Here is a 15,721-nt window from a genome sequence, read left to right as displayed (position 1 = left end):
AGAAATTAAAATAGAATAAACAATGTTTGAGAATCTTATAACTCTGACCACTCATACCAGTGACCCCATAGGGAAAAGCACTCCCCAGCACATACGAAAGTTCCTCTATACTGCTCATTCAAAGTCTGTTGGAACTGGCAGGAAAAAGAGTGAGTTCCAAAGAACGACAGAAACCTTAAGCTGAAATTGGAATTTAGATATGGCATGAGCGCCAGCCTTAATCAAAGTCTTCCATTTCAATCATTAGGCTGTAAAATTAAAGTCGCATGTGGGTATGGGATCTGTCTGTCAGTGTTTTCCGAGATTAATAAGATAAAAATCCCTCAGTATGTGCTGTGAGTACTCTGGGAGTTTCCACTGGTTCCTTTCAGCAGAGACTCCTCAAGGCTCTACTCTTTGGTTATGTACAATAACAATAGCAGCTTATAGCCCGGGCCTGACACCTGATGATAACACTGGGCTTATCAAGTGAAGCTGGTGGTGTCCCTTCATGCCTGCGGCCATAAGTAAGTCACTGCAGACTAGCAATGGTGATCCAGCATGAAGCAGCACAGTGTGAAATGGACACTGACTTAATCCAATGGCTTCTGACTTGTCTGCTTTGTCCAAACCCTGACTTAGTCCTTCCCCACAAAGAAACACTAACACTGCATCTGTTTGGAAGTTCTGGATTTTTAAGATAAGGGAAAACTCTAAAAACAGCACTGTAAGTACAGACACTATGCATGTGTTGCCAGGTTGCAATGGGCCAGAACCTCTTTTGCCCACCACAGGCTCTCATTAAGCAAAAATACAAACAACGTCTCCTAAGCAAATGCGTATTTATTGTTAAGATTTTAAAATAAAGTGCAAAATAAAATAATAACTACTCTAATTAGTTGCCACCATTTAAAATTCTGGAGTGTTCACCTAAAATATCGTAGTCCTAATTTCCTTTGATTTGGAAACACTGGGCCTCTCTGCCACAGGACAGCATTAGCTGTAGTTGCATGGTGGCTACTTCCATGTGGTCCTATTTCTCACTAACTGCCTGTGGACTTATGACTATTATCTGCCTGGCATCTGTAGGTTTGGGGTTTGGAGCTTCTGATTCACAGCCATTAAACTTCTCAGGGCAGGGGTCATGTCTTTTGAGTTGCCTTAGCACCAGCTCTATAGTCAGCAATGCACCTTACCTGGGCTCACATAGCTGATGTAACTTGACCATGGCCTCAGGTCAGACATTGCTGAGAGGGGATGGAACTGGGGCTCTTGGAGCTAGAGGCCCTAGGAAATCATTTAGCTGCTGCAGCTAATCAGAAACATTTCAATAAGAATGTCCTTGAGTAAACATCTACCTCAAATGCATTTTGCCAGCAGAGGTAATTCTCTGTTCTGTTGGTACCCCTCAAAATCCCTATGTAGAAATTTAATACCCAATGTTATAGTATGAAGTAGTAGAGGTTTTGGGAAGTGATTAAGTCACAAAAGCCCTCTCCTAATGGGTGGGATTAGTGCTTGTAAGAAAGATGTTTCAGGGAGCTGCCGTGTCGTTCTGCCATGTGAACACACAGCTTAAACAGGCCATTTAAGCAGACAGCTAGCCTCATCAGATACTAAATCTGCTGGGACCTGGATCTTGGACTTCTGAAACTCCCAAACTGTGAACCATAAATTTCTTTTGTTCATAAATTACTCAGTCTAAGGTATTTTGTTGTAGCGACTTGAATGTGCTAAGACAGGCTGATGTGATTTTCTAGTCAAACTGTGCACGTTCAACTTACATCTGCACAACACTGTGTGACATTGTACAAGTTACTTTACTTCCCTGCTTGATTTTATTCCTCTCTAAAATGGAGCTAAAACAGTATTTATCTCATAGAATTATATATAGATTAAGTGAGGTAATACAGAAACACATTTCTTATATCACCTGCCTCATAACTTTACACAAGTTTTTTCTATTATTATATCCTGAGGCTGAACATAGTCAATGGAAAAATACATAGTTTTTCCCAGCTAAAGTTCTTCTATGCCAGGTTATTTTAATAAAACAGACATACATCTCTGCTACGAATCCGTTTTAAAATAATTAGACTACTGGAAAAAAATGAAATGCAAGGACAATCTGTGTCCTTACAGATATAATGATTATTGTTGCCAGCAGGGGGTGACAGAAAAACTCTAGATAGGGTGTTGGGTATAGGGTTGATTCTGGGAGAAGGGACGGGATGAGGGCAAGTAAGTCTGAAAATAGAAATGAAAGAGGTAGGGACTCTACCATCGAAAAAACAAAGGGAAGAATCCATCCTCAGGCTTAGGCATCTTGACGATATCTAATCCTACCGAAAAATTTGGTAATAGCTGTTATTAGTTTCAAAGTGTGATGCCTAGATGACCTATAACAGAATTAACTGGGAACTTACTAAAAATGCAGATTCACAAGTCCCATCCCAGGCCTAATCAGAATTTCTAGCAATACAGCCTAGGCACCAACTTCCCCACAAGCTCTGGAGATCCTTTCGTGCAGGAAAAAGCTTGAGAAATACCATGGTCAATCTCACAGGGGCTGACCTGTGATGCCCCACAAGAACCATCTGCAGACCTTGACTTTGTCTGGGTGCCACCCTTGGAGATTTTGACTTCACAGATCTGGAGTACAGCCTGACAATAGGTATCCTTTGTGCAGCAGAATGATTCACAGCTAGTCATAATTTGCTACCACCTGCAAACACCTACTTCCTTGTTTGGAACAGCTGTGGTGGGTGAGGACTTCAGACATAAGCCTGGGAGATTCAGTTCTCATGCATGGTGTACTGTTTCTGTTAGCTCTAAAGTATACATATGCATGAGAGACTGACACTGAGAAACACAGAAAACTCCCCTGCCAGTGGGTTTGTCATATCTTTCTCTGTGACACAAACCAATTTTGTTATGATAACCAACTAATGCAGATATTCTGACTGGCCCTTAGAAATAAGTTTCTACTCTTTAGTTTGTGTTGCTAACTACCCAAGAGGCAAGGAAGTCAAAAGTTTTCAGCAAAGGCCTGTCAAAACATTGTTCTTATGAGCACTGGGTTGTTTTTAAAATATATTGGATGCATTTACCAAGAATATTTTTAAAATAAAATTTATTGAGGTATATTTTGTCTTCAGGAAAGTGCTTCTAGTTAAATGTACAGTTTGATGAGCTTTTACAGATATCTGCTCCCACCACAATTAAGATATGGAACATCTGTATCACTCCTGAAAATTCTCTGTCCCATTGCAGTCAATCTCCTTGCCCCACTTGTGGCCCCAGTCAATTGCTGATCTGCCTTCTGATACTCTGAGTGAAGACTACTGGAATTTGATGTAACCAGCATCAACCGCACACACTTGTGTCTCGTTTCCTTTTATCAGCAGGTTTTTAAAGATCTATCCATAAGCATGTACTACTAGTAAATAATATTGTTCATTGTCTCTTTTGTGTATCAGAGGCTAGTGTGCAAGAGCTCTAGGATCCTACTTCAGTAGAAACAACAGTTATCGGGAGTGGAAGACTGGTTACTGCAAACTGAAAGGGAAGTGAGAAAGCGAACATGTCTGGTTCACTGGCTTTTTTCCATAAAGGGGCAGAGGAAGAGGCCACATTGAGGTAACGGGAATTTTCACTGAGGCAAGGGCTTTCTCAGGCAATGAGCACTTTAAGGAGGTGGCAGACCTGAGCTGCAGGATGTTGAAAATGAGAGGAGACAGGGAAATGCAGGGCAAGGCAAACTTTGCCAGTTACAAACTGTTGGTATCTGTGGTAGTTAAAAAATAAACCCAAAAATTCTTTGACATATCTCCCTTTAAGTGACGGAATTTAAGTGTGACCTGAACTAAATAAATTACTTCTAATTGTAGAAAAGTATGGAAAGGATGCTTTATCATTTCTAACACTAGACCATAAAAGATATGGCAGTTTCCATCTTGGTCTGGGATAGGGGTGTTTTTTGGAGCAGTCAATAGGGGACCTAAGTGTAGATAAAGTTAAGAATGGTCATTCCTGAGGAAGAGATTATTACACCAAGATTTGTAGAATGATCAGGATTTAGGAGAACACAGAGGCGGAGGGATGTAATGTGCAATGGGTGGGCGGTGAAAGCATGTGGCCCATTCAAAGAACTCTGGGATGTTCCCTTTGGAGTAGTCCACAGATCTTTCTTCATCAAGATCAACTTGCATGTATTTACTTTTATGTATTTTCCCCATTCCATTCAGATTCACAACACAGTAGGAATCTATTAGCACTAACATGGTGGAGCTAATATTGATTAGTACTGTATTCCAATACTACGTAATGGTCTAACTACCTTTGTTGGAGGCTTGTATATCTGACTTGTATGTATGAGATGACTTCATGGAAACAGGGCCTAAAATTGCACATGTGGCCACAGAGTCCTTAGGTTAGGAGCTGTTGGTAATCTTATCCTCATGCTTTTATTATGGTGGGATAGATGGGTAATGAGAAAAGATAGTGTTACATTTGAATAAGTAAAACCTTCCTTCAAAGTCCAAGTTAATAATCATTTGACAATTTTTAGAGCCAAAGAATCTAGTCTTATCTGGCTGGGAAATTTGAACTAGTCTAGACCACACATAGCAGTCAAAATTTGGCAGGCTTATCTGTGGGCATGAAGCCACACTAACTGTTCATATTTTCATATAAATGTTCATGAAGATGAATTAATTCCTGCTGTGACTGATATCAGCAGCAATATCCAACCCTGCAGAACAATAGTAAAAAACAAAAAGTGCAATAATGATTTGGTGTCCCAGAGAACAATTGCATTCCTAATATGCTGGGCACTTCCCTGACATGGAGGATCTAATGTGACACCTGGGGAGAAATACTGAGCACATGATTTTTATCTATTCCTTATCTGTAAAGTGGGAATGAAGTAGCTTAGCAAATAGAAACAGACCATATTAAAGGCTTAAAGAACTAAATGGAAATGCCTCATGGAAACAATATAGGGACAGTTTTGAACACATCTGCAGCCATTGGTGGAGAGAGAGGCTATAAGAAGTAACTCTTGAGGATAGAACCTTGGACTCTGCCTGATAGAATGTTCCACGGTGATAGTTGTGACATCCAGTGCAATAGCCACTAGACACCTGTGGCTTTTTAAGCACTTATAATATAGCAAGATTAAGAGACTAGTTTATTTTCACTTAATTTTGATTAAATTACAAGTGCCTAGTGGCTATTGCACTGGAAGGTGCTATTCTAAGCAATGGATTAAGTGGTATCATTCTTTAAAACTGAGCTTCTTAAAGAATGGAGATGCATTTTATTTACTATTAGTCTGTGCTCATCACACTGTCTAACATACGGTAGGCTGTCAAACAATTCTTATTATCAGCCACTTAGCAGCCTGAACAGCATTAACATATAGTACAGAAGATAGGTCATATAAGACTCTATAATCAATATTTCTCCCAAAAGAGCCTTAGATCCACAGAAATTCTCTGTAAAAGAGATTCCTTGGGTTAAAAAAATGCTGCACATTCCGTGTCTTATGTGGAGAGTTAGAATGTATGTTAGTGTATTGAAGAAGCCTGAATAGCTGTATTCATTTACTGTTTCCCATAGTTATTTGACCATGGAACCCCTTTTCATATAGTACCTTTTCACAACCCTTAAATTGAGCAACTTCTAGGAAAAATACTTTTGAAGATGCTATAATAAGTAATGAGGGAGGGGGAGGGGAGGATGAACACCTTCGGTTAATTCCTGAAAGGTAGGGACCATTGCTTTTCAGCACATTATCAGCAGGTAATACATATTTATGGATGGTCTAGTGGGGACTGTCTTCTAGCCACAATCAGAAGCAGTCTATAAACCATTGCTACCCAGGTAAGGTTCCAAGAAAGGGCAAAAGTATGGAATGTAATTCTAGAAATTCTCAGCATGCCATAGAGGTGTACTTGCAGAACCAGAGGACAATCTGATATCTGAGTAGATGCGATAGCAAATTAAAACAGAAATAGTTATAGAAACATATTGACAATTTAAGACTGTACTTCAAATTTTAAACCAAATGTGAAAACACTGAGAATTTGTTGTGATTAGAAGATCAACATCCATATAATGGAAAGGCTAATCAGAGACAAGAGGGTGGTGTGAGTCGGGAAGGACTTGGGCTTCAATGCATAGGAAAATAGATCCAAAAGATAAATATATACACAAATATAAACATTATTTTTATATATGTATATATATGAATATATATATATATATATAACATTTATATATAAATGTTTCCAGTTAGCGGGACTGTTTTGGTGGGGAGAAGGAGGGGGAAGGGAAGAGAGAATGCTGGTGAATGATATTGAAATACATTGCATCTGTGTAGGAAGAAAGCATAATGAAACACACTGTAAGCTGGTGAATAATAGGGGCTGGGGGAAGGGTAAGGAAGAGTAATAGAGGGGTTAGATTGATGAAAGTACAATACATTCACAGGTGAAATAGCCTGTCTAAGGCTCTTTGAATAAGGAACATACACTTAAGCAATGAAGGACAGGAATGTAAAACTGGTCCTGTTAGGGAGGGAACTGTGGGAGGAGGAGGGGAAAGGAAAGGGTAAAGGAGGGTGAATATGGCTGGTGAACTTTACATATGTGTATGAAGACAGAACATTGAAAACTGTCAAAATCATTTTCAGGAAATGAAACACAATGAAACCCTGTGTACAATGAACATATGCCAATAAAAACGTTAAGAAAAAATATGAAAAATCACAAAAATAAAATTGAAATAAAAATTAAAAAAAGAGAGAAGCCCTGTTGCTGGGTATGGTAGCATACACCTATAACCCCAGCACTCAGGAGTCTGAGACAGGAGGATTGTGAGTTTGATGTTGACCTGGGCTACATAGTGAGACACTGTCTCAAAAAAAAAAAGAGAGTGAGAGACCCACTGTTGATACTTTTGCTGCATTTCCTTTCTAATTTTAGGGATATAACATTAGTAATTCTCCAATGCAGTTTTGAATACTGCTTTTGTTAATATTATGTGCTGACAATTTTCTAATGGTCATCATTTTAGGGCTTAAAATATGTCAGACCACATATCACCCCTGACACAACTTAAACCAAAACAAAGAACGCAATCTCTCCCAAGCACCATCAAAACAACAACGACAAAAAAAAAAAAAAACCAAGAAAGCAGAGACCAACCACCTACAGTCTTACAAACCAGAAGCAAATGACCCTGGGCATCAACAGGGATGATTAAATGAGACTGGCAGAGTCATTGGGCTGATTTTGCACAGTACAGTTCACTGAAAATAATCACACATTTCTTTGCTATTTGTCAAATTGGCACTTTAGAACAGATTGGTCAAAGCTCCTAAGATGATCTCTGGCAGGCTCTTCCACTCATCTTGGGCATTTGGGTTCCCTCAACAACCAACAGCTGATGACACTCTGGTTGGATACACACACATAATCATGTCACCTGAATTGTTACAGTGATTCCAATGAATACAAACTCCAGCTTATTCTCTGTGCCAGGTGCATATACTCTGCTGTCATGGTGTGATTTAATCCATGGTGACCAGGACACAAGATGAAAAGCTTGGTGATGCAGATGAACGATGTCAAAAATCATACTAGTCAGTCAAGCTTGAAGGATTCTACAGATGATCTTCAAAGATGGGGAAACAGAGGACCAGGGACATTACAAACCTCATCCAGAGTCAGACAAGTAATGTGGTAACAAAATAGCGGAAACATCATTGTCAAGGCCAAACTGCCAGACTTGGGGGCTGAAGCTCTTTCTTTTCCAATGGCTGTCTCCAAGTACGAGCCATTTGGCTGAAAGTCAAGAAACCCGCCTGACAAGCAGCAGCCTGAAGGCCTTTGTACAGATGATGTTTTAAAAGAAAAGGTCCTTTCAAAGGCGCCACAATGGCTCTTCATTGCTAGCTATTTTGGGGAGTAGCTTGGCTCATGCGAGAGGCTCTGCTTCTTTTCACAGTCCTGACCTGATCTTGCCATGGCAGGCCAGCCTTGGCAACTACACTTGCCCAAGTTTCTCCAAGGGAAGAGCAGGCCTGGTTTCCTCTTAGGGGAACACAAGGTTACCACATGCTTGGGCTCAGATGAGCTGTGGCTGGGCCTTTGTGAGACACAGGTTTCTGTCTTTCATCCTCAAATGTTTGGTCCTCACATTGTTTTGCAAAGTTCCCACTTTAAAGTGATAGTTTTGGTGCTGAAGCCTATGAATGTCAATCATTAGCCAAGGGCACCTTGTTGGGGGTGTGATAATATGTGCTTTGGTATAATGATATGTCAGTAATGAGGGATGAAGAGGACTGTGGTTCACATGTTGAGAAATTGCCTGTGTCTGTTTGAAGTAATGGTAACAAATGAGAGGAGATGAAATAATATATGTAAAGAGCTTAATGGAATATATGGAAATTTAAAAATGGAGCTAGTGGTTATTTCCTAAAAATTCTGGAGTGCCTGGTACAAGGTAAGAACTCAATGGTGGGGTGTCACACAACACTGTGGGAGGATTGAAGAGTAAGAATGAACAGGCCTGGGCTTCTTGTCTGTGAAGCCTTCCCATATGGAGTTTCACTTCCTTCCACCCCCTCCCCACTGTTTTTCTCTCTTCCTCACATTAGGCAGCAGTGGTATGTGGTTGGGGCCAGGGTTGTGAGAAGAAGAAAAACTCAAAATCTTGAGACATGTCATAAACATGGTCACAAACATAAGCGATGTTGCCCAAGGTGTTTCCCATAGTCAGGATCTCTCTAAGAAGTTAATGAATGGTGACAAAAGAAAAAATAAGTTCAGAAGCAAATGCAGTGAATTGGGTGAGTCACACAAAAAGGAACCTTTTCTTTATTGGCTAGCTATCTTCTCCAGGCTTTTAATCTGCTATTGTTTCACTGTTGAGCGTCTTCAAGGGTGGAGAGGATAGTAGTATTTTGTAGACTCACTTGATAAGCATTACTGAGGATGAGTTATGGAGGAAGACTATTGGCAAACATTTAGATTTTTCTCCTTTGTATTTCTTTCTTACTGCACTGAGCGAACTTCCAATCTTAGGGGAGAAAAGATGGTGTGCCAAAAATAGTAGTTCTCAAATTTGAGGTTAATTGTCATATAGGGTCTTTCCTTTCAAAGCGTGGGGACCAGCAGGATGTTACCTGGGAGCAAAATGAACACCCTGGAGTCCCATCCTGTTAGACATATTGAATCTGACTTTACCTTTTAGCAAGATCCTCAGCTGACTCCTCTGCACAATAAAGTTTGAAATACAGACTGATAGGTAGTAGGCAATAATCTCAATAATTCTGCTTTATATATGCAGGGTGAAGCTCAAGTACACACATTTAAAAATACCACTTACAGGAGACTCTGATACAAGTGATGTGTAGACCTCTACTCAGAAACACTGACTTACCTGAAGATTGTATGGCTGTGCAAGCACCCTGTTACCAGGTAGCAGAACAGCCCTGTGCTAATCCTTGGTTTCCAGCAGCACCTCTACAAAGTAGACAATAGCGTAATCTGTTTCATTAGAAATAAGGAAATGGAGTCCTGAAGAGAAAGTGGGAAGGTCCTGGACCAAGGTCACCCAGGGATCAGCAGGTGCATGAGGGTGAGCTTAGTATTCTTTTGTAATTCTTTATAACACCTAGTGATCTTTCTCTTCCTGCTGTACTAATCAACTCTTCATTCACGACAACTGCACTGCTAACAGCCCTCTTTGAGTTTGCTTTTGTTTTCAGTGAAAGGCCAACAAAACACTGCTGGCTATTTGTGCTTGCTAATGATAATTCTGATTAGCTCAATTATGTCATCTGACTCCCAGGCAGCCAAGGACTAACAGCAGCCTGCTTATTCAATCAGGCCTGGCCTATTTTCCAATTACTAGCATCATTTGGGCTTGTTTCCACCAAATATGAACTTGCTTGAGTTTGGGTCATCTTCAGTTTTTGCATTTACATGAGAAATGGATAATTCCCTCACATCTGTGTCTGTCGTTGTGCCAGCCTCCTCCTCCCTGTTGGAGAGCAAGTAAAATGGCCTGTGTTTCCCTGGGTTCCCAGGCTGTGTCCTGCAAAGGCTGAGCAGCAGGTCCCAATGGGATCCATAAGGAAAGCTCTGCTGGCTGCCATTGGGCTGGCCATGGTGACCTCTTCCCAGCTTCTGAATTCCAAATTGTATTTCTACTCAGAGGTCTGATAGGATAACTAACCATCCCAATTTGCCCAAGACAAGGGTTTTCCTAGGACATGGGACTTTTAGTGCTAAAACTGGCAGGGTCAGTATTCTATATCTGGAACACCAAGACACAAAGGCAGTATGCAGGCATTCAACATTTCCTGAGTGGTCTGTTTGGAATTTTTGACAGAGAATGTTGTAGTTAAGTCTCCATCTTTCCTTCTCAGGTCTAAAGCTTACAATGCGTCCCTTCACTGCTCTCCATCTTGTTTTGCTCTTAATCTCTATTGCAGATTGGACAGGATGAAGCATCATTCCCAACAACCAAATAGTTAAGTGGAAGTCTGCAATCATATTCTGAGGTAAAGGTTGCAACGAAGAAAGAAATGGCTGGTGTGTAATCCCTTTGAACAGAGATTTGACATCCTTAAAGTAGTCTTTCCAAGCTAAAAACTTATTAAGTATTATGTACTAAACACCATGAACAATGCAGGTATATGTCCTGCTTACCACCCTAGCATTAAAGAGCTGACAGTCACAGGGCAAGACTGATACAAATGCAATTAACTATACTTCCTCCAGGCAACCTGGGGGATCACTAAGATGGAGAAAAGGCCAGGACAGCAAGGGAGAAGTAGGGTGTTTCCACTTGCTTTGTGTTAAGTACTTTACATTCATTATCTTACTTAACAGTTAGTTAAGTGAGACAGCTAGTATTTCTGAGACTAACTCATTTAATTTTTTGTAACTCTGCTGTGCTAATTCTATGAATGAGGAAAATAAGGCCTCAAAAAGCCAAGTAAGAGTGCAAAAAATTAGTTAATGGACTATATAATACTGAATCTCCTACCTGGTGCTGTGTGGGATTCTCAAAACAACCTGTGTTGCTCAGGCAACATCTGACAAAAGCAGCTGGAGGCGTGTGACTGTACACATGGTGGAAGCATGGAGGGAATATGAGGTAGTGCTCTGAGTTCTACCCTGTGGAATCCTACAACATGACTCCAGGAATGTCCCACTGGTGCTGTGGGACCTCTGGGAATGCTGGTGTTCTAAAGGAAGCTGGTGACAAATGCTGCCCTTCTGGCCCTTAGCTGCAGTAGATTCTGAAGAATGTAAGGCAGATGCCTGACTTCTTCATCATCTTTCAAGATGATGAAGTGTGGGAAAGATGGGTGACATTCATATTTTCTACACTGCATTGTAAGTTTCTTGAGAACATATGTTTCTTATGCAAAACATAGCTATCTGAGCAACCTGCTTTGTATATAGAGCACTAGATACATGTAATCATATAAAATGTGTTTATATGTGTATCTGATTGTAATGTGTACATTACAACGATAGTCTTAGAGGTCAGGTATCGTAGCACTATCAACTATTGACATGTCAGCAATAATGATTCACAAGCATAATAGTCTTAGTGAACTCTAGATATGCTAAGTGACCAGAGCCTGACCTCATATAATTATCAGACTCAGACACATTCTCATTATCTGTTCCTGTGCTTTATAGATTTTGGTTTTTGTAAAGCAAATACATGATTTCAGATAATTAAGTGTTTAAGAACTTACGAAAACTAATTTCCCTGTGCTTATAATTAATAGTAGCTAAATATCAAAAGAATACTGTTTCAAGCAATATTAAAACAATATAAGCTTCTGGTGGGAAAAACTGATACATTTCTTGCTCACTGCCATGGTTAATAATTCCTGGTTTATCTAATCATAGTTTTTCTTCCAGGCCCCCCAAAGAAGCTCTTATCTAGAATATTGTCTTGTTAAATGCCTTCTGTGACTCTGAGACTTCAAGTCAGCTCCTGGCACTGCCAGGTGCTAGAATCCCTGGAGCCCTTCTTCAGTTATAGAAGATAACTAGGCATTTTTGATGGCAAAGAAAGGCTTTCTCTACTTGTTGATTTACACTCAGTTTTATCCTACAATGGCCTTTATGCTTCTGTGCATAAAGGAGAAATTGACTTTTAGCTCTAGCCAGCTGATGTTTCTGTTCTGTTAGCTCAGCAAAACTGGAAGTGTGAGCGCCTAGGACAGCCTCTTCCTTTGGTGGGCCTTTGGGGAAGGTATTTCCCTTCTAATACCCACTGAAGGGAATATTCCCTTATAATAGCCCACTGAAGAGAACTGGACTCAAACCCTCAGCAGCAGAATCATGCAGATGAGACACAGCCCCTCTCTACTCTTTCCTTTGTCCTTGACATTTTCTAAAATTAGCTGTATCAACTGTTTCTAGTATTTTAATTCCCTTGGGTTGTTTGCACAAACTTTTCTTCTTGTAGTTTCTGTTTGGCTTCAACAGTCTTTCTAAAGAACATACTAGCAAAACTCCACCACCAATATGTTATGGTTTCTTTCCATATGGGTTGTCCAGATATGTTCAGAGATATCTCAGTGCAGTCCCCAAGAGCTTTCTAGAAAGTTGTTGTAAAGGATAGTGAAGAAAACTTAACTTTTAGCCAGTGGTATATAAAAGACATCTCAATTGTACTTAAAAACTCTTGCTTTGTTCCAGAATAACTGAGTGATACAAAAAATATATTTTGTCATATATTACCATAGCACAATCATAGATTGTTAGTTGAGAAATTTTAAAGCTGACATATAAAATTCACCAACATCTTTTCCTGATATAGGTACTGAACTCCACTAAACATGTCTTTTATTTTTTGTATTTTGATTCTTTAACATCAAGGGCCTTGCTTACCCTGGAAGCAAGCTAGCCAATACCTGAGATGACAAACAATTCACCCTTGAGTTGTTCACACATCAGCCAATACAAGCCAGCTGATCCAGAGCCCACACCCCAACCATCTCCATCAGGCTCTCACACTAACCACTCTAGGCCCAGGTAACATAGAGCTAGGGACAGTCTAGCCCTGTGCTCCAGAAGCTGCTGAGTTTATTTAAATTTGCCTATCATAAGCCTGTTTACCCTGCCTTGCCAGTTCCTTTCCTGTGGAAACTCCAATAACAGTTCTCATCCATGTTTCCCCTGCTCCCTCTGTCTTCTGGCTGACCCGGCACTTCCTTGTGTGGCAGCTAGAGGCAGTGGGGTGGTGTGAGTGTGATAGGACCCCTTTCTCTTGGTGTATATAACATAAACACACCATAATCATAGTCATCTGACCTGTTAGCCTCTGTGTACCTAAATAATAATAAAACCTATAATTAAACATGTAGATAAAGACAAAGGGATACAAAGTAGCAAAAGCAAATCCTTGCCCTAGCATTCTGGTCATTATTCAAGTGGCCTTGGATGAAACTTTGTAGCTCTGTCAGCTATATTTAGCAAAAATGCCACTTTAACTGTTTCAAGAAAAAAGCATGATTTCAATACAAAGCAATGTATTTTACTGCATAAAAAAGTGCTCAGCAGAGCCAACTAGAAATAGCTATGATGAAAGAAGCCACATTAAAGTACCACCTGTTATAATGGGGCTTTTAGAATCCTTGATTTCCAAGGCACACACTGGGTCCAAAGATAAAAAATAGCTTACAAAGAAAGTAAGAGTAGACCCTGTTCACCTGTATAATAATGCTAGAGTTTTATCTCAAATATACCACATTCTAATACACCCTCTATAGCTTCACCACAGACAATTCAGTGTGAAAAATGAAGTCCCTATGAAACTATTCTTGTTTGGAGCTTAACTGCTGTCTCAATGTCAAAGGTAGTTTTACGTGACTTTGTGTGCCTAGCAGTTGGCACATAATAGGTGCCAGATACTCATATACCAACTGGGAAAATATTTCTGTCACCATTAATTAATAATGTGAAGTAACATGAGAGAACAAGATGCCCTTTAGGAAATTAAATAAGTGAATGACTTCAGAGCTGAGAACCAAAGCTACTTTCTCCTGCCTAAACCATTACATTCCCACTACAATTTGTCACCTTCAGAGAGCAACCTAAGATACCCATTTGGTAGCAATGGACATTTTGGCATCCCCTGGTCCTTTGCTGACTCAACCTTGTCCAATTCTGCAATCCTCCAGCTGACAGGTAACCATTAGTGGACATTCTCCATGGGGCTGGCAGCTGTAACAAATGGCTGAGCTCCTGGGAGTTACTCTGGGACCCTTACTGCAAGTGACACTTACCAAGGGTTCTAGCTCCTTGCGGTCTATGAGGTTCATCTCTGTGACGAAGTAATAGAAGTGTTTGTAGCAGGTGTTGACGTGGGCCTCTGCACCCATCACAATGACCCGGTCAAAGTGATGGATGTAGACGTGGACAAAGACCCGGAAAAGGCGGCACAGGATCTTCTTGCAGATCTGAAGAAAGTTCTTTGGGAACGGAACACCTGAAAAAGCAAAAAGAAAGGGCCTGAAACCATGATGAGAAAGCTTGTTTTCCTCTTACTTTAAAATAAGACAACTGGTGGAAGGAAGGTGATACTACAGGGGAGGACTGGCACTCCCTCCAAAGGGGAAGTTGCTCAAGTACAGGCAATAGTGGCTTAGTGGGGCTTAAGGCCCAGGGTTGTTAAAGATTCTGATTGTTCAAGGTAACTCAGAAATCTGAGCTTCTACATAAATGTGCTTCATTAAAAAATGTTAGCAATTAAAAAGCAATACTAAATGTTAGTTTTTAAAAAATATCATGGGTTCAAACAAAACATCTCTCTAGGTTAGACTCAGCCTGTAAGCTACCTATTTGCAAATTCTGATCCAAAACATTTCCTGAGGTACACGGTTTCTGAGATGGGCAAATGCCACCGATACTTTGCACCCTACTCATTTCCCTTCATCTCTTTGAGGAAGGTAAGAGATGGGGGCGTATTATGTGTTTATGATGCAGAAAGGATGAGTGATTGGAGGAGTCACTCAGATTTCAATTCTGATGACCACCACTCCCAGCTTGGTCAAAGCAACACACAGCAGAATCACAGCCTGCTTCCTTTCTCCCTTTTACATGCTACTGACACTCTTGTTACTTACACGGTCCTCAAGTGGCAGCACGTAGTAACAGATGTCTAAGTTAAACAGACTTTGTTTGAATTCCTGCTCTGCTCTTTTCCCAGCTGTGTGACCATGTATAACCTCTGGTTTCTTGTCTGCAAAGAGGAACCATAGGAAATGCTTCCTTGCATGATTGAGAGGGTATCTGTGATGTCCTTCAGTGGCCAGAAAATAGTAGAAGCTCACTACCTTCTCTTTGTGAGGAAGGTCAGGAGCTACATCTAGCTGTTGATTTAAGAAAACTCCCTTGTTAAGAAAAGACTGACAAGAGCACCTGCCTTCCAGCAGAACTTTAGAGCTGTGCTCAGGGCATGCTACAGGTTCCCAGGAAACCAAGGGTTTTGCTGTTCTTGGCTCCACAGGGACCTGGAGCAGCTGTCTGCTGTGAGACATTCTGCAAGGGAATCACCTGGGACATGTAGGGCAAGATGAGAGAGAAGGAACATGTCTGGCAATTGGCAGTGACAGGCTTTGCCTCCCCAGGGTCCTCACAGTGATACCGGCTTTTCTTCAAAAACAAAGTGGCAACATATGAAATGAACGCAGAGT

At 40.6% G+C, this 15,721-nt stretch overlaps 1 protein-coding gene across 2 annotated transcripts in view; it reads right to left on the bottom strand.

The window, feature by feature from the left end:
• Mob3b (MOB kinase activator 3B) overlaps positions 1–15,721 on the bottom strand; it is a 182,450-nt gene that overhangs the window by 19,089 nt on the left and 147,640 nt on the right. For both annotated transcript variants that reach the window (XM_074051677.1, XM_074051676.1), the window contains one exon: positions 14,312–14,514. In XM_074051677.1, the coding sequence (XP_073907778.1) occupies positions 14,312–14,514 (203 nt within the window). The remainder of the gene's footprint in view (positions 1–14,311; positions 14,515–15,721) is intronic.

Source organism: Castor canadensis, chromosome 13, assembly GCF_047511655.1.
Source record: "Castor canadensis chromosome 13, mCasCan1.hap1v2, whole genome shotgun sequence".
NCBI lineage: Eukaryota > Metazoa > Chordata > Mammalia > Rodentia > Castoridae > Castor > Castor canadensis.
This window is presented reverse-complemented; position numbering and strand designations above follow the sequence as displayed.